Genomic DNA, 25281 nt, shown 5'->3' on the forward strand with positions numbered 1-25281 from the left:
GAAAAATGTACAGCTAGCTTGAAGAAAGGCACAGCCTCTTGGAGAGAGCAACAGCTCTGAGTGGGGGTGTTGCTTTTAACATGTTTTTAATCCCCCCGGAAAATTATCGAAGATCCATCTCAGAAAGAAAAACACACCAATTTCTTATTCTTGACAAAGAAATCAACATGACTGGGTGGCACTGGATATATCAGTCCCTAAGAGCTATTAGAAACTGCATGCTTTGGGTAGAACAAAGAGTTGGGTGTGGGAGGCATTCCTTTGTTCTCGTGGTCTTGAACAAAAGGAAGGACATTAGAGAGCACAAGTAATGACCGAGTATATCACATGTTAAGGGCACCCAGGATTTGGGGAACGGGGTAGGGGATAGAGGGATGATAAGAGATCCCTTCCCCCAAAGCAGACATTACAAAGGAAAAGTCAGAGAGCAGGAGCCATGACGTTGGTCACTGGGAGCCAGGCTGCTAATGTCAATGAGTGAGGCAGACAAAGTATAAGGCAATAGAGAGCAGTGGGGACTGTGGCGACATAGAAAGTTTAGACCCCGTCTAAAGGGGCAGCTGCCATTCAGCTCTAGCCAAATGCTCTAAAGAGATGCAGAACCTATCGCCAGATCTGGCTTATCAAGATAAGCTAGAAATCTGAATTTTGATTTCAAGTCCCCTGTTTTGTTTTGTTTTGTTGTTTTGTTGTTTTTTTTTTTAAATATGGGCAAAATAAAAAAATATCGTATGTGTTGAAAAACCATTGTGAACTGGATCCGGTTGTTTTTTTTTTTAAATATGGGCAAAATAAAAAAATATCGTATGTGTTGAAAAACCATTGTGAACTGGATCCGGCCACTGGTCTACCAGGGTTTTAGTCTGTCTATCTTTTTGGGTTGAGTAGCTCTGTCTTTATACACCCATTCAAAATGAAAGTTTGCATCTAGGTAGACGTAGGTAGAGTCAGGTGGGCTCCCTGGAGCTCACAGCTTCCATTTGCCCTGGCTGTAGACTTCCATGGGTAAAACAGAAGTGAAGAGGGACAGGAAAATCAGCCTGTCGACCTACCCTGCAGGGATTTATTGAGACATACCTTTGGCCCCACCTCCCACATGAGAAATTTGATTCTGGGGTCAAGAATGTGACAAAACACTTGAGTGTACAGCTGGGTTTTTGCCACCAATGTGATTTGCAGGGAAGTGTGGTCATAAAATGCTTGAGATCATGAATTGGACAGACTCCCCATCTGGAGAGCCATACCTTTCTCTGCAAAATTAAATACTTATGTACTTTTAAAGTTTAGTTTTGATTTCTTAAAAGATATAAACTCAACTTTTTAAAAAAAACAACCACAAAATGCTTTAGATCAAGTGGTGACATTCCAAGTTCACAACAATTAGCTTTATTGGAAAACATTGTTGTGCTCTTTAAAAAAAATCAAAACACCCTTAAACTCAACTTTTTAAAAAAAACAACCACAAAATGCTTTAGATCAAGTGGTGACATTCCAAGCTCACAACAATTAGCTTTATTGGAAAACATTGTTGTGCTCTTTAAAAAAAATCAAAACACCCTAAAACATTTCAAGCACTGACTGATGTTACCACCTTGGCCAGCAGAGACCAGGGAAGCAGCCAGGCCAGTGGCTACTGTTAGTATTCAGCACATAACATTACCAAAGAGCTTTGTCATCCTGACTTAGTTACTCCTCCTCCTCTCATGTTAGGGTTCCTCCATGGTTTCCCCATCAAGCACTGACTTACTTCATTTTTAAGAAACTTTTTATTTTGAAATAATTATAGACTCACAGTAAGTTGCAAAAATCGTACAAAAAGGCCCAGGTACCTTTCAGCCAGCTTCCTCCAAAGGGGACATCTTATGTAGCTGTTCTAAGGTTATTTCATTTTGAGGCACTCGCTGTGAGGGCGGGGGTGGACATGGCAGGAGGAGCATCTAGAAACGATGGGGGAAGCCCTTATGGGCCAGGAGAGCCATGGGCAGCAGCAGGAGTGAGGGCAGAGGACATCCGGGCCTCCGCTGCCCCGGCCTCTCTGCACCTGGGGCCTTTCAGCTGTCAATGTGGAAGATAAATGATTTTCTGTGTCAATGAGAAAAAAAAGAGGAATAAAAATGTATTATAAATGCTGATATATATAACGTTTTAAATAAAATATATAAGCGCTTGTTGACAGTTTGGGGGAAAAGGAGAGGAGGATACTGGGGGAGAAAGAAAGGAAAATTTTTACTTCGTATATCTTTTCTGTTTGTTGAAATGTTTTTGACCTTCATGTGTGATTATTACTTTTGATTTTTTAAGAGCAATCCAGGTGATGGAATGATGGACCATGTATGATTCCTATGTTTATGTTTTTGTGTTTTTGTTTTTTAACTTATATGTTAACAAAAAATAGCAAGCCTCTAGGGGATCAATAATTTGGACTGTTAACAGTTGCCTATAATTATAGTTTCAGTTCTTCTAGTAGGATCAATAAATTAACCCCACTTCTCCCCTTCCTTAACCTACTTGAGGAAATAGATCCAGGAACCAGACAGATAGATGGCAAATAGCAGTTTTGTTATTGACAAAGCTGGATTTAGACCCAGCTGGCAAGTGCAATCGCAGTTTAGCTTCCCAGTATTTACCCTACCCCACCCTCTCCTAACCTGTGGGCTGACCCATCTGTGGGAAAGTGTATGTTGCACAGAATGGCAAGTTGTCCTCCCTGTCCTACCTGGGCTTCAGCACGGCCACTGTGTCTTGGTGCCACAGTGCTTCCCCCTTGGGAGAGGGCAGAGTAAAGCCCTCCAGGGAGAGATTGGGAGGATGAGAGATGAGTGAGCCATGTGGTGCTTTTTCTTTTCTTTCTGTTTTTTTGTCTTCCTTCCAATATCACCGATCACTTTCTCTCTTGGGAGTGAGTGAAGGAAGTAAAGGGAAATCTGGAAGTCTTACTTCCAGGATCTCTTCGGAGGAATTTACAGTGGGAGTGGAGGCCCCTCAGGGAAACACAGGACAAGAGAAAGACTTCCTCTAAGGAGATTTTGACTTAGCCTTAATGATATGTTACTGCGCAGTACTTCCTAACAAAGTCTGTAGACATAAAAGCAGTAGGTAGTTTATTGTCATCAGATGCCTGGGAGAAGAGGGACTATTCCAGAGGAGTGGAGGGCAGGGTCCAGCAAAGCAAGGGCAAGTAGTGAGTGCAGAAAGGAAGGCAGAAAGCAGGAGTGACAGCTTTACACTGGTCTGACTCAGGGGAAAAGGGCAAGAGCATGTTGTCACAGATCTTAGTACCTGAGGGACACTGGCCAGAAAGTGACTGGGAGTAGTCAGGGAAGGGGAGTGACCAGGGTGTGTTTAGTTCTAGTGTGTCTTGAATTCTCCCAACCCCATCTGCAAATAAAAATGGAGAGATTTTAAGAAATATAGACTGATAGCCTTAATGGAGGGGTGGAATAGGTGGAGAACTGAAAACAGAAGAATCCCATGTCTCTAAAACACCCTGGCTGTGGAGACTGCTTTACCCTTCATGTGTCCACCTGTCCACTTGCCTGTTCTTGGTCACTTGATATCAGAACAGTTATTTACTCCTGGTCTTGAAGTTGACTGCTCCTTGCTGGATCAGAGTCCATCATCCATCCACAAGGAGAAAAGATATTAGGATGATCATGCCCGTTCATCATGAACCATTGGGATTCTTGAGAAGAAAATAGAAAATGTTTAATTTGTAGGTGGAATCATTCCTCTTCTGAGATTTTTTTGTTCTCTTTAATTAATTCAATTCCTCCCTCCCTTCAGTCTTCCCTTCCTGCCTCTCTTTCTTCCTTTCTTGAGGGCTTTTGATGAGCTCAGCACTGTGCTGGGTGCTGGGATGCAGTAGTGAACCAGACAGACATGCTCCCACTCTTGTGGAGCTTAGAGTCCAGAGGTGGGTCCAGAAGATAAATAAATGAATACAGAAGTGTGACCTGTGATTGAGATATAAGGAAGAGAATAGGGTGCCAGCAGGAAATATTCTTTAGTGATGTTCACAGTCACATCTGACATAGTCAAGGGATTTTCCTACTCATCTTACCCAAAATATTCTTCTCAAAACTTTTCCTGGAAGTTTACAGTCAATTCTCAAAGGCAATCTAAAATGGAACAGACGTTTGAGAACATTTACATCCTTTAGATGCCGGTATTTCATTTATTACTAGTCTGCTGTCAGGTTTTATAACTTGCCTTCTGTGTATCTAGCTGGAGTTTTTGTCTTGCTAAAGCAACAAAGTTTTCACACTGCATATTCTAGGTATACTGTTAGCGTTAAATAAATGTAGTATTGTTTAAAGTTTCTTTTTTAATCTCAATTTCTTTCCTAGTGGATTTATATTATTTCTTTCACTGGGAAAAAAATGAGGAAGTAAAGGAAAACTTAATGGATCTTTCCGTGTTACATATTAAATCATATCTGGTAAGAGATTTTGACGTAGCCTTAATGATATGTTACTGCACAGTACTTCCTAACAAACTCTGTATATGTAAAAGCAGTGGGTAGTTTATTGTCATCAGTGGTGGCAATTTGTTTTTTAATATAGATGTGACAAGTGTTCCATTCCTTAAGTTCTGCCAAAGTACTGATTGGCAAATTGCCATTGTCCCCTGTTGACAGATGTGAATAATATCAATAAATACATTGGTCTGCATTTGTCGATTCTGGCTTGATATATGGCTAAAGGAAAAAGAAAACTTTCTGGGAAGAGTGATGCTTCTTTAACAGCAAGTGTATTGAATTGGTGTAAGTCTGATTTGCAACAGGGGATACTTAACCTTCTATCTAGAATCAAATGCCAGAACTGGAGGCTGAAGACAACCATGACTTTACAAAGACAAAACATTTACTTGATCTGCATGATTGGAGGAAGGGTTTTGGACTAAAATGAATCTGAAAACTTTCTTTGTTTACCCTTAATGTCAGCAAATTTGCAGCCTTGCAGTGACAGTTATCAGCACTACTGAGGAATAGTGGCAGGGTAACAGAGAGACTAATGCATATTTTCAAGTGAAGGGAAAGATTAAGCAAACCCTGTTCACTGGGCATTGGGCGTTCATGACATTTGTCGATGATATTGACTTGGTGATAGGTGCAGTTGGATTGGGTCATAGGAACTATGAGAGGGAAACAGTGATCCAGCCAGGTGGGAGTCTAGGCAAATCAGAAGGAACTCATAAATAGGGCTGGTGGTTTTATTTCCATATAGGTATAGCAATAGTTCTGTATTTTGTTCGGGTGAAAAAATTTGAAAATGCTTATTCTGGTACTTGTAGGTAACCCAAGAAAACAGAGCAAAAAATTAGTGACAATGGGATCCTTTAAAACTGTGGCTGCTGATGAAGAAGTGTCACATTTATATGATACATTTTAAATTTTGCCTTAGGCTAGCCCCTGGCATGGCTCTACTTGCTTGCATTCATGCAGTCTATGCCTAACAGCAGCTCTTCGCCATCCAGACTTTGCTTGGTCTAGCCATACTTTTTTCCATGGTGATAATTCCTAGGTCAGGGACAGGATTTTTATGGGAGCATATCAACACGGGGTTCATGTGCTGAGCTTACACAGCAGTTGCCTCCCTAGAGTTAAGACTTTAATGAAGCCTCCTTCCCCTTGGAGCCAGCCTGCCCCTCCCCCGTCTTCTCTCTATACGAAGGCAGAGAGCTAAGCCCTCTCTTATGATATTGCAGAGTTAATAATGCTGCTCTATTGATTTTGTGAGCCTCTCAGTCACGGGGGACTGCTTGGGGGATGGGCCCAAAGCTCGCAGTGAGCTTTCTCCAACTCTTTCCAGCCCTGGAGCTTTTGTTTTGAATCTGGAAGCTTCAGAACCGGGCTGGATTTCCAAAGGTCAAATGTGCCTGCACATTTTGTCCTTAATGAGTGAGCCTTGCCCTGGAGTCCTCACTGCACTCACCAGCATTGAACCTGAGCAGTAGCAGCAGCAGCAGCAGCAGCTCCATAACTTGGTCCAATTGCTTGACATGCCACCCTTGAGAAGTGCCTCAAGGAGCCGCGAGGGTTATTGGCCAGGAGAATGTGGTCATAAATGCAAGTCTACAGGAATGGGTGAGGTTTCCTCTTTGCTTAGAAAGCCAGAAAAACATCAACAGAGAGAGGCTACAAAGAAGAAAAACATACCCAGGCCCTGAACCTTCAGTCCCTTCACCAATAAAACATTTGAAGGGTTTTTTAATCAGGGGGTTTCAACCTTTTTTTTTAAAGGGGAGAGATTTGTTTTTCATAATCTCATTGCTTTCTTTTGTTCTTCTTCTCCATGTTTTCTTATCCTCCTTCTCCTTTTATTTTAAACCTTATGTGCACAAATCAATTGATCTCTGAGGAATGGACATTTCTTTTATTTGATGATGAGAATCTCTTAACTCATTGTTGATCTTTTTATATCAGCTACCGGGCAACTCAGGACTGAACTGAATTCTGTGCTTGATTCAGTAGCTGGGTTTTTTTTTTTTTTTGGTAATATTTATCTCTCTTTTTTTTGCTGTTTTCATTTCATGGTTTATGTGTGTGCTTTCAATTGAGTATATAAATCTGAAAAAGAAAATGCCTCAGATGGTTTTTTTTTTTTTAACATTTAGGTTCAGGAATATAACTTGGCAATGTTAATATGACTACTAGACCTCGCTAGTTCCTTTTGAGCTCTTTCATCTTTCCCTAATTATCACTGGGGATTTGGAGAAATGCCTACTGCCTTTTAGTAAGTACACTCACTGAAAGCTGAGTCTAGAGCAAACCATCATCAACATAATTGTCAGCCACGAATATTCGGCATTTCTGGAGATGCCTTTCTTGCTGTTTCATAGCATGTCGCCATTGCATCAGAACCCCTAGACTGCTTATCCTTTTCCAGACACACCGTGGGGCTTTCATGCCTCTACACCCTTGCTTATGTTGTGTGCTCTTTCTAGAATGTCATTGCTTCCTTTCTGCAGTTGGCAAATACTCATTTGTCAAGGTCTAGCTGAAATGTGACTTCTTTACACAGTCTTCATTGACCTCTCCAGGAAGAGTGAATTGGTTCCTTCTGTGTGTTGCCATAGCAGTTTATTCACCCTCGTTATTAGTCGCATGTGTCGTGTTATCTCTAACTGTATGTATTTCTGTCTCTCTGTCCCAACTATACTATGAGCACATTGTAGGCAGTGAGTGAGTCCAAGGATCCCCTGAAGGCTCTAGCACATTGTCTGATATAAAGTAGAAGCACAGTAAATAATTGTTGAATTACTTTTTAAAAAGTACAGAATAACAATCCCTGCCCATGAAAGGCCAACAGAGTTCAAACAGGTGTAACCTGTTTATCCTAGCACAAAGTTCCTTCTCTGTGATCATTATTCTATTAGACAAATCTACCAATCTTGGCCTGACATAGCCACCTCAGAGAAGAGCATGCAATGAGAAATAATAGTTGCCACAATCAAGATTCTTTTTAAAAAATCATTTCAAAAGTGTTTATTCATCAGTTACTAATAATGCCAAACACCATGCTTAGCCCAAAAGAACTTTAAAGTCTGGTGCAGATCTCAAGGCTCTTGCCTCCTTTTGTTTGACATCTCATGGTACCATCTCTGCAGATCTCTTATTTTTGTGATGAGATTTTTCTTGGCAGCAGGGATTCAAGCTGAGCACTGCTGGGCAGGAGTAGCTGAGCAGAGGAGTAGTGAAAGCGTTGTTGCTCATCATTATTTCCTCCAGGTGGGTCTCTCCTCAAATAAGGGCTTTCTTAGGAAAAACTCTGTGAGAAGAGGCTTAAGGTAGGAAGGTAGCTGGTAGCTACCCTGAGAGACAGTTATCTAGTACCATAATCTGGGTCCACAGGGAGGAAGCAACTGCCCAAGTATGCCTGTTTTTTCTTTTTCCTCTCCTTTTATTTGGAACAGAAGTCTCAAGTTGGCAGCTATGGGCCCTTTGTATACTCACACATTCTAACTTTTTAATATTAGTTACCAATATTTTAAAAATTCAGGAGATTTCACATAAACCCTCTGGATTTTTGGTTTCTTTTAAAAAGATTTGCCAACACTGGATCCCATTTCCCACGTGATATAAGTGAGCTGGAGCTATGTAGCAACTTCCCCTTTTAGATGCTGTCTGCTTTCCAGTTTAACACAGTCCCCATCTCGCCCTACTGTCATGTTCCTTGACTGTTTTATTAATGTATATTATCCTACTGGCCCCTGGTATGAATTTGAGTTTGTAAATCCTTTTATCAGGAAGGGCTTTAGCTTCTAGAAATAATATCTACCTACTCTAGCGCCCCAGTTGTCCTATTGTGTGGCCTTGCATCATGGGACTTCGTCTAGGAGACTGAGCAGAACTGAAGTCTAGAGTCTGAAATTAAGATACATGGAGACATGGCACTCCTATAAGCAGATGGATCAGAGTGGTAAACTGTCTTCCTCATACCTTGCTTACCTTAGACAAGTAAGATTTGGTCATGAGAAATTTATTATATTCACAGACAGAGAATTTTCATAGCAATGGAAGGGATTTTCTATATCTTGTCCATTTTATTAATACCTTTGGTTTTCTGGTAAAGAAAACAAGGAGCAAAGAGGAGGTGACTTAACGATGGGCACATAGCTAGTTCTATAGGAGGAGCTCGTGAAAGTCTTCCTGACTTTGATATGTGTTCTCTCTGTTACCCTGCATTGCCTCTGATTTTTCATAATACTTTAAAAGTCCCAAAGTTGAACGATTTTGATATCCAAAACTAATTAGGCACCCCTTCCCAATAAGATGATAAATTACCTAATTTTTAACAAAGATGATCTTCCACCACCATACATTTCTGAGTCACAATAATCTTCTTCATCCACTGGCTATCCTTCTTTTAGGTTGTTACTACCAGGTGATTATAGATAAAACCACTTTAAAATTAAAGTTTAGGTTCCAAGTAGGGAACAGGTCCAAGAGTGAATTTTGCCCTTGAGCTGATCTGCTTCCCCGAGTTTGATGGGTCCTCTTGGTTAAAGGTGTGTTACTGGTAAGAGACAGCTGTTGGTATCCAGGATTTTTATACAGCAAGGAGGTGCTTGCTGTTCATCTGTTTTCCATTGCTCCTATTTGTCCTTCTCTTGCTGCTTCTATTTCTTGCATGTCTTTTTTTCTAGCTGCGTTTTCTATTTGAATCTTGAGCAAAAGGGATGGGGATTGATAATACCGTTGTTGAAAATGAGCCAAGAATCACTATTTTTTTTTTTTGTCTTTTTTCGTGTCCGGCAACGGGATCGGAACCCTCGGCGTTGCACACACACCTCGCTCAGCCAGTGAGCGGGAACCAGTCTGTATGTGGGATCCGAACCCTCGGCGGGAGCGTCACCACGCTCCCAAGCGGCGCACTGTAGCAGTGCGCCACCGGGCCGGCCCCAAGAATCACTATTTTGAAGGGGAAAAATGTTGAATCTTGTTTAGTCAATTTATATTTTTATATTTGTTAAAATTAGGAAATGTTTTTAAAAATGTTGGATAGCAAGTTAAAATCCCCCTTTTGAAAAAGTATATAAATTTTAGTTTCTGTGTATTTGGTATTAATCAAATCAAATAAGGTCTCAGTAAACTTTAAGTTTTTTCAGTTTAGATCTTAAAAATACTAGTTCCATCTCTTTTCATCTCAACTATTACCTTGATGTTGACAGGTTGGAATGGCTAAAATCCCATTTACTTTTAACAATTCTACCAATGTGTGGAATGACCAGAGAAAACTCAGAAACTTGTCAAAACCAAGACCATTTGCCCCAGTCTCACCAGGAAAAATTACATAGAGAAATATAATTGAAAAGCTTATGAAATGAAGCTTGAAATCTAGTGTTGTTTCCAACTTGGAAAGGTCCTGAAGCTTTATTAGGAATCCTTATTCCTCCAAGATTACTAGGGGATGACGGTTTGTTGAATTTGTAGAATGTTTTGAGATCTTTGGTGGGAGATTTAGGGTTGTACCAGAGAAGGCCTAATTGTTAGTAGCCAAGAAACTTTTGGTTTTGTTTCTGATCTTATTGGTAGTATGGCTACAGAGCAATGGAAAACCCAATTTTCTTTACTAGGTTGGGTTCCCCATAAATTGGATGGGTATTTTAGTTCTTGCTGCCTATGTGGTCTCACAGGGAAACTCCAAGCTTACAAGGTTACCTGGTAAATATGGATAAGCATTTTCAGATGCTTTTCACAAAATAATTCTCTGTAAAAGAGAGTAAAAGTTTAAATCATTTCATATGGAATGGAGTGGAAAAGTCCCAGTTTCACCTGGGTGTTATAGTTATTACCTTGTTTTTGTTTCTGTCAGTCTGTTTTCTAGAGAAAATGGAAGGTTTCTATAGATCTCTGATTCAGTAAATCATGGGTTGAAAGCTCAGAGTGTGGGCCGGCCCGGTGGCGCACTGCTACAGTGCGCCGCTTGGGAAGCGCGGCAGCACTCCCGCCGAGGGTTCGGATCCCACTTACAGACCGGTTCCCACTCACTGGCTGAGCGAGGTGCGGGGGCAACACTGAGGGTTGCGATCCGTTGCTGGTCACGAAAAAAAAAAGAAAAAAAAAAAAAAAGAAAGCTCAGAGTGTGCTTTTAAGAACAGTGCAAATGAGGCATCTCCTACCTTAGCGAAAGTGATCCTTTCATTCACATAGTCATTAGCAAATCCTGATAGTGTGGATGTCATTTTCTTTTTCTTTTTCCAAAAAAGCACATGCAAGGAGGAACTCCATCTATTGAAAATCAAGCCAAGTATGACCAAATTTTATGACAATCACAGACATAGACACAAACATCAAAATATCTCCTTAATTAAGGCAGTGGCTCAGCGGAGGCCCACATTCCAGGATTCTCAGTAGAGAAAACATGTGTTCTTTATAGGGGAGTTTTATTAGTAGCAATGTTCCGGTATGTGGTTCAGGTTAATTAATGATGGAGTCACACTGGTGTCTTGCCATGAGTTTTATTTCAGTAAGCAGGGCACTAGGAAATTGCATTGGCATATCTTGTCATGCCAAAAAAGGTATCCTTAATTTGGACCATTAAAATACATTTCCATGAGGTCTGTCACAAGGTAATTTAAGAATTCTTAGTGTGGGTCCTGCTTTAGATTAGTAATTAATTCACCATTAACTATATGTAGCAAATGCAGTGGTTTCAATGAATATATGCTGTTCTTATATATTTTGTTGGCAGAGATGATTGAGACCTCAAAGACCCAGACCACCCACAAGCTCTTGTGGAGTTGATCTCCATTGTATGAGGAGATTTGTACCAAGAACCACCTTTTCCCCATGAGAGTATTTTATTAATTTTAGATCACGGTGGTGTTTCAAAACTTAATTTGTGTTGTGCATATGTAGCAACCTTCCTCGGAGGTTGAAACAACAAAGTGACTGGATTGGAAATTAGATTTTCCCCCGTATGCTGCTAATGTAGTTCTTGTTCCATTGGGATTTCCCCTTTGCATGGGCTGATGATTTCTTTGAAACTATATGGAAATTGGTTCAGACAGGAACAAAGGGGAGAAGGGGATGGCAGTGATGATTCAAATTAGTGTCTCTTCTTCAATGAGAGTCTGGTGTGCCTGAAAGCGCATGCTTTCTGATATCAGTCGAGTCGAGCTACCTAAGGTTAAGTGAGTGACCAGAGCTACTGGAGTCCATACTTCAGGGTCTTAGCACTTGATTCTTCCCTGTCCAGTTGGGTTGAATTGTTAATGTGAAATCTGCAACACTGTAATGTGGTTCAGAAATGGGCCAAGCACAATTTTACTTTTCTTTACCTGGTGGGGAACCATCTCTTCCTTTCTCCCTCATCTTTTCCCAGCCAGCGTGTGAAAGATTCCTATTGCCTAACATAATGAATAAGAAAGGGAATAGCTTTGTGACTGTGGGAATGATGGTAGGTTTAGAGAATGGCATCTGAAATACATTAAAAAGAATCTATGTTTCATTGTCAGTGGTCCACGAGCGCACATGCATGTGAGCACACAGACACCGTCTCTCATAGGAACCCTGTACAGCTTATATTCAATATTTCCACCCTCAGCTCTTACCTAGTTCAAATGCCATACTCTCCTAATTGGATTTTGGCTCACTTCCAGGTTCAGTGTTTGAGGGTTCTGTATCTATGAAATAATGATACTGAAATAAATAGCACCTCTCAGTAGAGATACCTTTAGCTTATATTCAATATTTCCACCCTCAGCTCTTACCTAGTTCAAATGCCATACTCTCCTAATTGGATTTTGGCTCACTTCCAGGTTCAGTGTTTGACGGTTCTGTATCTATGAAATAATGATACTGAAATAAATAGCACCTCTCAGTAGAGATACCTTTTCATGTAAAATTCTTAAAGGGAATGGAGAGGAAGGAAATGCTTCTGTGTTTAGGAATTTATAGGAGAGACACCAGAATGGGCCCAAACAGGAATTTCAAAGGACCTCACCTGTGTAAGTGCAGTGTGGGTATGACAGAAAGCACAAATCCTTGATGACTGTTAGATTTGGATGGCCCTTTTCATTTAAGGACCTTTCCCTTAAGGACTGATGCATGTGGGGATGCTAATGTTGGGGACCAAATTGCTGTGGCCCTCAAGTGCTTTGGAGACCAGTGGCTAGAGCTGCCTTTTTCAGGGAGATCCTTTTAAGTGATAGAAATGGGAATAAATGATACAAAGTGGGGTGAGCCTCTTCTTTAATCTATTCCCTGAGGACACCAGTTAATAAGCACCTATCTTGGAGGTGAAGAGAGGGATGGCTTTCGTTCATCTTACCGACACTCAGAGCACATGATGCAATACGGACCGCTGAGAGGAAATGCTTTCTTTGCGTCTACTGGAAATGGGCAGGTGTGAGAACCAGAGGCTGACCTCTTTGTCTGGAAAAGAGGCTCCATGTTACCCCTAAGTGTGAATCAACGAGTTTCTTCTCAGTGCTAAAACGAACTGAGGAGCCTTTCACCTAATAAGGTGGGCATTTTAGAATAGATTTCCTGGCTGGAGAGACCAGCTGAAGTGTTCTCTGGAATTCCAGGATTGATTAATGGCTTTATTTATTTATTTATTTATTCATTCAACTAGTATGTTTTGGATATCTTTTTCAGGCATGGCGCTGGACATGAGATTCATTGGTATATAACACTAAGTCCCTGTCCTTCTGTAACTTCCATTCTAATAGGGAAAGATAAATTATATATATGCAAACAAATACTTTAGATCTTTCCAGAACTTGGTAAGTACTAAAAAGCAAATAAAATGAGGTAGCGTGATGGAGAATAAATGGGATGTTAGGGCTAGTTTATCTAGGCAGATCTGAGTAGGTGACGATGAAGCTGAAACATATTAGATTAATAGGAAGCAGGTTTGCAGTGATCTGGGGAGTCTGTATTCTGGGATGCAGATGGCAGGTACTCAGGCTCTGAGAGAGGTGTAAGTTGGTGTATTTGTGTGAGAAGTGTGGTGATGGGAGGGGAGGAGTGGAGGAAAGTGAGATCAGATCATGCAGGGTCTTGTTTGCCATGGTAAGAGTGGTGGCAGGCCATTGAAAAATTTATCAGCAAGAAGTTGGGGCTTGAAGGGATCTTTGAGAGTGTGGTTCACTCATTTTACAGATAAGCAAGTGACTCCCTGTGCAGGTTCAATAGCTTACTGGAAAGGGAGGGGCGGTGTGGGAAAAGGAGGCATTAGATCTGATTCCCAGGCCAGGGATCTTTTCACTAATAAAAAGTGAGAATTGAAATAGCCTGTTGCCTATTTGTCTTTATTGCTTCTCTTCCTGGTGGTTTCTGGAGGCCAGAGGAGAAAAGAGGAAGTGGCAGAGGGAGAGGGACATTCTCTGGGGCAAGGAAATGGCTTTTACTTCACACACAGGTGCATGAGCCTAAATTTGCCTCTCAGTTTAGAATGCTGGATCTCTCCTAGAGAGTAAGCATTTAAAATTTTTTTTCAAATGAAAAAACACTGAAGAGACAACCAGATAAAACCCATAGAATCTTAAAATACTGATGTGTCCTATAAAAAATATTTATGATAAATACATACACATTGTTTCTGATGTTCTTTTGGTGAGGAAGGATGAATTTTTGGCTTTTACTGTGTATACTCTTAGACCCCTGTCTACCCAGGATTGTGATGATTGCTGACTTTTCAATTGAATTGTTTGTTTGAGAGTTGCTCCATCCATCCATCCATCCATTCATTCATTTATTTGACAAATGCTTCAGGCAGGTTACAAGTCAGGCAAGGTCCCAGTATCTTTGAGGAGCCTACATTCTAGTGAAGTTTACATTTTAGATGCTGATGAAGCAGGATATTAATGTTTCTTAGCATCCTGCAAACTTGGATTATTGAGTGTCTTAGGGCTTCTATTATAAGGCTTGAGGACCCTGTGCAGAGGAAGGCCCAAAGACCACCTTCTTCCAAGTTTTCCAGACTTTGTCCATTCACTACCCAATTGACAGTGGACTCTGTATCAGTTCTCTGAACCTGTCCCAAATGAGCCTCTCTCACTTTTCAGTCTTTACCCGTCTATAACTTTTCATGGCATCATAAAATTCCAGACTAGGAAGCCCCTTAGAAGTCCAGCCATTCTCCTGTAGTTGAGAAAACTGAGCCCGGTGAGGTTGAAGTCAGTCAGCTAGTTAGTAAGGGCTGATCTTCCCTACTCAGAGTCCCCTGGTTACTTAAAATTTTATATCCAGTAGGTTTACTTTACCTTGATAATTTTTTGGTATTTTTTATTTCCATTTCCATGCCCTTGGTACATTTCTTTATTGTCTTTTTGGAAGTGGAATGAATAAAACACCAGTGTGTAATTGCTGCAACCTGCATGGCATGTGTGCCAGGCCCTCTTTTGACATGTATCAATTGACTGGACTCTCAAAACACTCCTATGTGGTAGGTACTGTTACCCCATTTTACAGATGAGGTAACTGAGGCACAGAGGGGTAAAGTACTTCCCCCAGAGTGATTGAGCTAGTATAGTAAGTAGTGTAACCTGGTTTCAGACCCAGGCCGTCTGGCCCCTGGGACAGTGCTTTTAGTCCCCCTCTCTTCTGGCTGTCAGTGTACACAGGGCCAATCTGTTTCCTTAACTGGAGTCAGTGGCACTAAGGCAGATCCATAAAGCCACCTGAAGTATTTTGGGAAATTGATTCCAGGTACCTGAAATTAAGTGAAAGTACAGCCATCGTGCCAGAAGAAGCTGCTTGGGGCTTGGTTGTATTATTTTTGGCTGCCGTTTTACGTGATCTGAGGAACAAAACAAACATTCCTCTTAGTACCCCCACATTATCTTTAACATTCCACAGTGGAAGTTCCTGAAGGCTCCCAGTTTTGAAAGTATCCTCTGTGATCACCAGCCACTAAATTGCATCTGCCACTGAGAGCCCCTATGGGCTTTGAACCTGTTGTTCTTGGAAAATTCAAGGCTCTGAGTGGGGAGAGGGAGTGGGAGAGAGAGAGAGAGAGAACATTGTACACGTGGGCAAGTGCTTTGGATAAAAGCAGTAATCATATATGTATGTATTTTTTAATGGGGGGTAGAGGAAGGGTATATGTGATTAACTCGACTGAGAAAAATATAACTATGTTCCAAGAGGGAGTCAATGAAATGAGTTTGCGTTAAAAAAACAACAAAACCCCAGTAGCCTGAGTCAGCCTGTGCAAGTGATTCGGGAGAGGAAGGGGAGGTGATGTCATTGGTTCGGCATGTTCCCATCTCGGCCACTGAGTGTGAAGGGGCCCAGGGAGTTGGAGGAGGGTGGGCGAGTGTGTACAAAGTTAACGGGAGCGGGTGGGGGTTCTTAAGAGCGGGCTGTAAAACAGGATTAATAACCCCTTGTCAGTCCTTTCCCTCTCACTGTGTTTTTCAGTAATTTTAGTTTGAATGAGGACTCTCTAGCCAATTAATGTTTATTTGTTTCCTTTGGCAAGACCCATTGGGGGGATGAATGTGATTGGTGAGTTTAAAATTTTTGTTTTGTTTTTGTATTCTGGAAGAAGAGGCGAGTGATATGAGTTTGGGTTTTCAATGACTCTCCCCCTGCCCCCCTTTAGGAGGCAGGAGGCAAGACATGGCCAGCTGGTGCCTTGAACTGACACAGGTGCAGAGGCTGTGGGGGGTGGGGAGCCAGGAATAATTACAGGTTTCTGAAGCATCAGGCCCTGCCTGACACAAGTGCTCGTCAAGAAAACTGCTCTTTATGGAAAATTAATGGTGAAGCTAAAAAACCGTCAAGGCCATTGTTGTTCTTGAGAAACCATCAGGCTTCAGTAGGGAGGCCTCCTCCCAAGTCCTTGGGCTCTCTTAAGGAGCAGGGACTGGTTGGCATTGTCATGGGCCATGATGGGTTTTTCCTTCAGGAGTGTCTCTTCTGCATTTTTTCTTTCTTAAATCTCACTTTCAGTCCAGATCTAGCCCTTTGCTCTTACCAGTAGAATGTGTCAGATTATTTTTCATTGACTCTTAAGGCATGAATTTCATGTTGTCCTGGTGGAAGTGTAATGACTGAAGCAGGGACATCTAATGAAACTTACATTCAAGCTACAAAGTAACAAAGGAGATTTCCACCACTGTGTGTCAACCCAAACAGAGGCTTGGTTGGGAGATTAGAGGGCAACAGACCTGAGCACCTTATATAATCTAGCTATGTATGCACAGTAGTGTCTCTTGACCACTCAAAAGTTGGAGTTTAGTAATGGTCCAGTAAGTAATAGTGAGCGACTCTTCTTAAGGGCTAGCTGCAATTGTGGGTAGAGGCCAGACCAGTAGACTTCAGATTGGTATGTTCTGAAAAGTCACATCTGGAAAAACAACACTAAGCCAAGTTAGGAAGGCCCATCTGTGCATGGGCCGCCTTATCCCTCGTGGACACTGTTAAATTTGAGCATCACAGATATTATGCATGAAGAAAATGCATTTCCAAGTCATTGGAGATGTGAGGAACCTCAATGCCGTCCTTTGAGGAGTGTGAGACCTGGGTCACACCTCCCAGCTCTTCCCAGCTTGCATGACTTTAAAGTTTGCTTTAACATTTAGTTTAGAATTGAGTTATTTGGGAATTTCTTTTATGCACTGCGACTAAGGAATCCTTGGAAGATGAAAGAGGTAATTGAGGCTGCTTTGCATCATGTGCCCAGGAAAAGTAATTTCAAAGACGTTGCCCTCTCCCCAGGCCTTTCAATCTTGTCTCCTTCCTTCCCTGCTTCCCCAAGGAGAAATACACAAACAAATATTTTCTTTGTATGTTGAAAATAGTTTGGAGAAGAGAAACACTGAAGAGGTTTTGATAAAAATTTCCCAACTTTCATGTTTAGAGTGAAATTAATTTTCACAGCATTTTCTCTCAGAATTTACAAATTACTAGAGGGAAATATTTAATTTGGTTTCAGCTTCAGCAACCAGTTTTATGTGTGAAAGAGTCGAAAGGAATGTGATTTTTACATTGGTTGTAGTAGCATGGTTATTTTGTGGAGTTCAGCAATTCTGAGAGTAATGTGTAATACTGTTGTACCTCTGAGATGTGCTATTGATGTGGGGTTTTTTTGTTTTGTTTTGTTTTTTAACCTAATAGCTAAAAAATGCAGTAAGAGATTTTTACTTATACTGTGTACTAGCTTGCTCACATTTTCTAGACAATATTCATTCTCTCCTAACCGTCTACTGTAACATTTTATGGTAATGAAAGTTGAGAAAAAAGTGAGCATTTCTTTGGGCATTTGCTTACAATCTTTTTAGGAATTACTTTCTAGGACTTACACGGTTATAGTGACAAGGTTCTTGTCACTGGCTCGTGAATACTTTCTGTCATGAGGTAGGTTCAATGTTACCATTCTCTTTCTCAAACCGGTTTTAAAATGTTGAAACCCAGAATGGCAGGCAACAGAGTTAAGTGCTCAGCATCGGAGGTTCTCTCATGGGCTTCCTGAGCTTCTCAATCATGGTGCTTCTTTCCCCTCCTCCAACCCTGAGAAAAATGGTACCAGATCCCTCTGGCCCGGCTTCCCACTTTCCTTCCTGTCTTTCAACTCTGACTTCATTTTAAAAGACTAGAAATGTGTCAGAATTATTACATCATATCATTCTTTGAAAGTGGATAGTCACAAATTTGCCACCAATATTATTAATCTTTGCAATCCTGCAGTTTTCAAGTTGGTTTCCGGAGTCAGAGAAATCAGTCTTTTTTTCAAAAAAAAGTGTGAAGTGTAAACATATCTAATAAGTTAAAAAAGAATGAGTATTTTAGAAGATGGCTTGAAAAAAGAAGACCAACTATCCCTCCTATCAGTAGCTTATTTTGTGTCATTCTGAATTTTTATTCTGGGATGTGTGTGAAGATTTCAAAGCACGAAAAGTAATTGAGCTTTGGGACCCTCCCAGGAGAAAGGCATGGGATTCGTTTTCCTCTTTCTGTACTTCAGAATCTTTGGGGACTGTGGCACCACGGTTAAAGCAGTGACAAAACCACCCATAATAAATGTCAGAAGGGGGTCCCGTGGGTAGCCAAGTGCAGTTCAGCAGTGCATACAATTACCTAGGTGAACATTCTTTTTGGGAACCAGAGTTCACCCCTTCCTCTCTGGAAGCATCATCATCATCATCATCATCATCATCATCATCACCAACATCATCATCATCATCATCATCATCGTCATTGTCAGATCAAGGTCTGATCTCAGAGGAAGCATGACTTTGCAAGTTTCCGCAAAGTGGAAATCTGCACTTCCCCATGTTTTTGCATCTGTGTTCTTTCCCTAATTTGTTTTATCTCTTTGTGCTTTTAACTGTTGGTCCTTTTAGGTAATAGCGGTGGAATGATTGGGATTAATGGAAGCTTGCTAAAGGGACCACATTTGACTGATAATTGATTAGAAACACCGGTGGTAGTAGATGGCTTTTATTTCATTGACTCTATCATTCCAGAAAAAAATCCTTAGCAAAATGCAGCTTCTTTTGTTTACTTATTTTACTTACCATCCTGAATATACATGGATCCAAAGACTACGAGTAATTACTCATAAGGACACAGTTATTGAGTCGTGGCAAAAATATTGCACGAATGGCTATGTCTTGTGTTCAAATTAAAAGATACAGAAATAAAAACTAGAACTTTTTATGTTCTAAACACTTCGAAAAGAGATGACTTTGAGGAGCCTGGACTAGAGTCTACCCCAACTACACCTGGATGTAGTTATAGTGGTGGAAATGAGTGGAGACTGTGAGGTGATTCTAGTTCATTTTTCCAGAAAGTTCTAGCTCTTACAACTCTCCATCACTTCATACTCACCTAGACATCTCTGCCATGTGAGATAACAGAGATCGAAGTTTAGCTCCAAATGGTTATCTTTACTGTTTGATAACCCATATGGTAAAAGGAATATGATCATTGTTTTTAAGATTATAATTTAATAAACCAGACATCCCACCAATCTGTGGACTCTTTTGGAGAGTCATTTCAAAGATACTGTTTAATTGTCTAGGGTTGAGGAATGGTGTCTTTCAACACTTGGCAGTCAGCATATTCTCTTTATTTTTTCTTGCCTAGGCTACCTGAAGGAGATAGACTTTATGTTGGACTTTGAATGGAAGAATGATTAGTGGGAGGGAAGGTGAACTACTGTTTCAAGCATATGGGCATAAGGGAAAGTAAAGAGAAAAAATAGGTGAAGGGATCCCTTTAGGGAAGGGTTGTAGGAGAAATGGTACAAGTGACAGGAGATGTTTGCAATCCTGACTGGCAAGTTTCATGTAATTTATGATGAGATAAGGGCAGGTTGAACAAAAGCTCTTTGGTAACCTTGGCATCATGCCCATGGTATGACCAAATGTCTTATACTTTTTTCTTGAGCCTGTGAAAGTAGCTACTTCTTGCCAGCAACTGGGAGCATTTGGTACAACTTAATATGTACTGCAAGACTTGAATTATCCTGTTCTCTTTCAAATTCTGTCTCTGGAATGTATCATACCTATTATAGAAGAAGTAGGTATGGCCCTCATAGGTTTGAAATCTTTTTCTTTTAACTAGGTCTTGGATTATTACTTTTAATATGCATGTTTCAACAAGTAAGAAAGCTATGAAAGCATGAACAGAATATTGAAAAACGTTTCAGGGTGATCACTTCACAACCGTTTCATGTGATACTTATTAGGAAACTAGGAAAAGAAGAAGCCATGCATTTCAAAGGTGGGGTATCAGAGTCTTCACAAAGCTCATTTGTGACTCATAAATATATAAGGAAAACACTTTGCACTGGGGAACATTTCCTTCCCATTGCTGACTGTAATGGATTTTTTAGGGGGTGGGGGTTGATGCAATGGCTTAAGGCTTAAGTTGTTAGGTCAGGTTGAGGAGAGCCTCATATCTTCAAGATGAGAGATCACCCAGATGTAATTTGTCATTAAACTGACTTCTGCTGACTCAGATTTGGAGTTTGCTGGCTAGAGTGTCATTGGAACAGAGAAAATCTTTGGTTCTGGTAGACAGACACGTATTTGTACTCTATATTCAAGTTTACAATCTAGAGACATTCCTGGTTTGCTCACAGTTCTGTCTGTTTTTTTCTTTCTCTCTCTCTCCATTTTTTTCTTTTTTGAAATTATTTTAGATTTACAGAAAGGTTGCAAAAACAGTACATGTTGTTCCCATATACATTTTGCATATCTTCTCCTATATTCCATAGCCGTAGTACAATTATCAGAACCAGGAAATTATTTTTTGGCAAGAATATCACAGAATAATGTCATACACCTGTCAGCATATCATATCAGGCGTGCATGTTATCAATCTGACTTGTTACTGGTGATGCTACCTTTGGTTTCATGATTAAGGTGGTATCTGCCAGGTTTCTCCACTGTAAATTTATTATTTTTGTCCTTGTAAATAACAAATATCTTATTGCGGAGATACTTTGAGACTAAACAGATGTCCTGTTTCTCATCATACTTTCATCTACTAATTTCAGTATCCTCTTCTTACTTACAGTCGTTACCTCTTGGTTGTTTGCCTGATGGTGATTTTCTATTTCCATCACTTCTTCTGTGTTTATTAATTGTAATTTTACTGTAAGGAGGAGCTGGCCCTTGCCCTCTATTTGTTTATTTATTCAATCATTTATTTGTATCAGTATGAATTCACAGATATTTATTATTTTGTTCTATGGATTATAATCCATTATTATAATTATTCATTTTTGTTGCTCAAATTGTCCAGATTTGGCCATTGAGAGCTTCTTTTATTTGGCTCCTGAGTCCTTCAACATACCCCCATAATTTTATGAGCACTTCTTTACCTTCTAAAACCACAAGATATTCTAGGCTAATCTTTTATTTTCTTTGCCCCAACCCTTCAAATAACTATTTCTTCAAGGAGCCCTGATTTCCTTTATTGGATAATGATATTTAGAAACCAAGATCTCTGCTAAGTGTGCTCACTGCTAAAGAGGTGTCTTTGCTTATAGGCTATTTCAGTGGATGGAGTTAGGAAAGATATATATGTATACTCACACATGGAAATACACATTTATTTCTATATATACCTCTGTGTGTGTATTAAAATGCATGAAGAAATACTGACACCTCAAATTTCAATTAAATATCATGGGCATTTCTTAAGAAAGTTCTCATAACCATTTACAAATAACATTGGAGATAAACTTTCTTTTTGGCTTGGAAAAATCTAATATTAAGATGTTCCTCATCTTTAATATTTTGGTCTCCACACTCTTGGCAAGAAACTCTTTAAATCCCCCACCCCAGTTTCCAGTTGACAAATTCTTCTCTGTCTAATGTTCATCTCCTGGAGATATTGTAAGAAATGGATTTCTTAAGACAAAGCCATTCCATAATGATTTCACAGGGCTATCTAGCACGTCCTGATAGGTACTCACACCTCTCTAATTCTCAGACAGAATAAGAATGCCCTGTGTCAGGAAGCAGTCCAGGTTTCCCCACATTTTAGTGATCGAGGTCTCTCCATCTTTGATCATAAGTATGGAAAAACAGACAAAACTTATGTGCTTCTGGGATTCAAACCAGGGCATACTGGCTGGGTAATTTTTTAATCCTCCCAGTAGAGTGTGTAAATGTGTTTGAATATCTCTGCTTCTTAGGACTCTGAATATGAAGGGATGCGAACCTCCCTAACAATCACAATTTCTTAGTGACTTTCAAATATCTGAGCTGGAAAGTATGAAAGAGGACAGGGCATATAAAAGCTCTATCCATAGACCGTGGTGACTATGTGTGAAATCATCATTGTGTAGGAGACAGGGACCTCCAGGACATCTTATAACCCACGAGTCAACTGATTTTTAGCTGGATCCTGTCTGTGTCTCAAAGATCTGGTTCTTCTCTTTGGGCAAAGCTCAAGAAGCATTACAGTTGTGTTTCCAAAGACATGTATTAGTGGTCATTTCTAAGTTTGCTAGCCTCAGCAAGATGGACCATACCCGAAGCCATAACGTAAACCTCAATACGTTCAAAAGGAGTGAAGTCTGATAAAGTATAATATTTGACCACAAAGAAATCAAACTAGGAAACAATAATAGAAGGATATCTGGAAAAATCCCAAAATGTCTGAAAATTAAGCAACACAATTTTTACTTTTGCTCCCAGGGATGATGGATTCCCTCACTGAAAATAACTGCAAAATAATGAGCATAATATAAAAGCAACTCCCTGAAGGCACTGTAGAGTCAACATAAGCAGACAGATTATGGTGGCAAATGCACTCTCTCAGGACGGGAGTAGGGAAACTATATAAAATATGCTCCCAATTTTTTGGAAGCTTGGCTAGGTGCCAAATGTAGGGTGTCAGAAGAAGCTTTTGAAGAGTGGAGGAGGTGGAATGATATGGTGGCAAATGCACTCTCTCAGGACGGGAGTAGGGAAACTATATAAAATATGCTCCCAATTTTTTGGAAGCTCGGCTAGGTGCCAAATGTAGGGTGTCAGAAGAAGCTTTTGAAGAGTGGAGGAGGTGGAATGATCAGAGTTAATAGTATAAAGTGGATTTTATCGTTGACAGACATTATATAACTGTTGGGTTCCAGGCACTGTGCTTGGTAGGCAATGGTTTAAAAGGGGAAAGGGAGTTTTAAAGGGTTTCAGGAGTAGGACCTTATAATTCAGAAGTGAATTGACTGGAGCTAAGACTGAAGGTTTCAATATTGGAGAGAAGTAAATGATAATTTTTAGCAATGAGATGGAAAAAGGAAGGGGAAATTTTTGAGGTGTGGAATTCAGAAAAGGGGCAGTAAGGGTAATGCAAATTTCTAGATTTGAGAAGGTGGTAGTATGAGTTTCTAATATAAAGTGGTGGGAGGCTACTGAGCAGAGCTATTATTTAATCAATAAGTAAAACAGAATTAAAACTTTTCCAGTAAGCTTTCCTTGATTAATACCTGAATATTGTAGAGTGTGGAATTCATTGTCCACTCATCCCCTAAACACTTATCAACACACTTTATATTATTTTATTTGTTTGGTATCACATTGCTTTGTAAATTCATGTCATTTTTAGCTTGTGATTGTTTATTCTGCACCCACATCACATGGATCTATTACTGTGTCTTCTAGCACATACAAAGCCTCACACCTTGCTGTGAGCACAGTAGTTGAATGAACACTTGTGATGTGAGTGTTGAATGAAGATTGGAACCATTCATTAGTTCATACCATTAAACAACAACAGTGAGGCCAAAGCTGATTCATAGTTAAAAATCTGGTTTTCTTATTCAGTAATGCAGAGTTTTACCAGAAAGCTGATTAAATACTGATCTTCGAAATGTCACCAAAATAAAATTCTTGACAGATACAACACGACTAGGTATGTCATTAAAATACATTTTTAACAAAATAAAAGCCTAGATTCAGAACATTGGTTGAAAACATAAGAAGCCTTATGGGGGCAGTAAATTTGGAGCTACTCTCATTTTAAGTTTGCCATCAGTGTTTCTTTGTCGGAGCCCAGAAGACACAGCACATTAAGCTGGTGGTGCAAATTAGCAATGTAGTTTTTTACAAAGACTTATGAGCACCATGGATGAAGATTTGTTGAAACTAAACTTTTTAGTTCTCTGTTTCTTTACTTGGTGAAAATTTTATGTTGAAATATATCGTCTAAATAGCTCTGTTTGAACTTATTTTTATCATGTAGTCAGAGATGCTAAACTGTTGGAATGGGATTCATGCCCCTTGCCACAAAGTGTGTAGCAACTGCATTTTTAATAACTTGCTGTAGACAACGGGGGTTTTGTCTTAGGCCTCAAAGGTTTTATAGTAGGCATTCTTTAGAACAATGTCCATTCCTGCTGTTTAGGGAATCCCTGCCCAAAGCAGGGCTTGCCGTTGGCTAATTGCTGCTGAGGTCACCTCTTAGTTTGAGTGAACATGGTTTGTTCTTCAGAGCAAGGTGGAAAATTGACTTATTTCTATGGCTTGCTCAAGTCTATTTTGAAAAACGAAGTTGGACTATGAGAAGTCTTGTCTTAGTCTGAAAACCTTGTCTGTTTCTATTTGCGTCTTGCTTACATGGGAACTCCTAGGGATGCTTGGAGCATCTTACCTGCTGAATTGGACTGAGGGCCAGGAGGTCATTGCTTCATCATTTAAAGTTCTCTGGGATCTCGAAGGTGTGAGATAGTCCTTCTGGGGCTCTAGTTCTCTTTCAACTATAGTAGTTGAAATCATATGATGTGACCCCTAGGGCCCTTTCGGAAGTGTTCCGAGTATAAATACTAAGGTGACACCCTTCAACAAGCGCATTTCAGACACCGGCCATGAAACCATTCTCTGTACCTTCCCCCTCTGCCTGTCAGCCTATGGCCTCATGGTGTTCTTTGCCTCTGATGGTTGTTTCTCTCCTTCCTCCCTCCCCTCTGCAGACATGCCTTGAATTGGAACGCTACCTACAGACTGAACCCAGGAGGATCTCGGAGACCTTTGGTGAGGACTTGGACTGTTTCCTCCATGCTTCTCCTCCCCCGTGCATTGAGGAAAGCTTCCGGCGCTTAGACCCCCTGCTGCTCCCTGTAGAAGCCGCCATCTGTGAGAAGAGCTCAGCAGTGGACATTCTGCTCTCTCGGGACAAGTTGCTATCTGAGACCTGTCTCAGCCTCCAGCCAACCAGCTCTTCTCTAGACAGCTACACAGCCGTCAACCAGGCCCAGCTCAACGCAGTGACCTCATTAACGCCCCCATCGTCCCCTGAGCTCAGCCGCCATCTGGTCAAAACCTCTCAAACTCTGTCAGCCGTGGATGGCACGGTGACGTTGAAACTGG

The 25281-nt window shown here is 40.5% G+C and overlaps 1 protein-coding gene across 1 annotated transcript in view; it reads left to right on the forward strand.

Moving 5' to 3' along the window:
- The window catches only part of KLF7 (Kruppel-like factor 7 (ubiquitous)), an 89969-nt gene that overhangs the window by 16998 nt on the left and 47690 nt on the right, over positions 1-25281 (forward strand). Inside the window, exon 2 of the mRNA XM_008578541.1 lies at positions 24885-25281. This exon is cut by the window's right edge and continues 234 nt beyond it. Within this exon, the coding sequence (XP_008576763.1) occupies positions 24885-25281 (397 nt within the window). The remainder of the gene's footprint in view (positions 1-24884) is intronic.

The sequence above is a fragment of the Galeopterus variegatus genome, unplaced genomic scaffold, assembly GCF_000696425.1.
Source record: "Galeopterus variegatus unplaced genomic scaffold, G_variegatus-3.0.2 Scaffold1712, whole genome shotgun sequence".
NCBI lineage: Eukaryota > Metazoa > Chordata > Mammalia > Dermoptera > Cynocephalidae > Galeopterus > Galeopterus variegatus.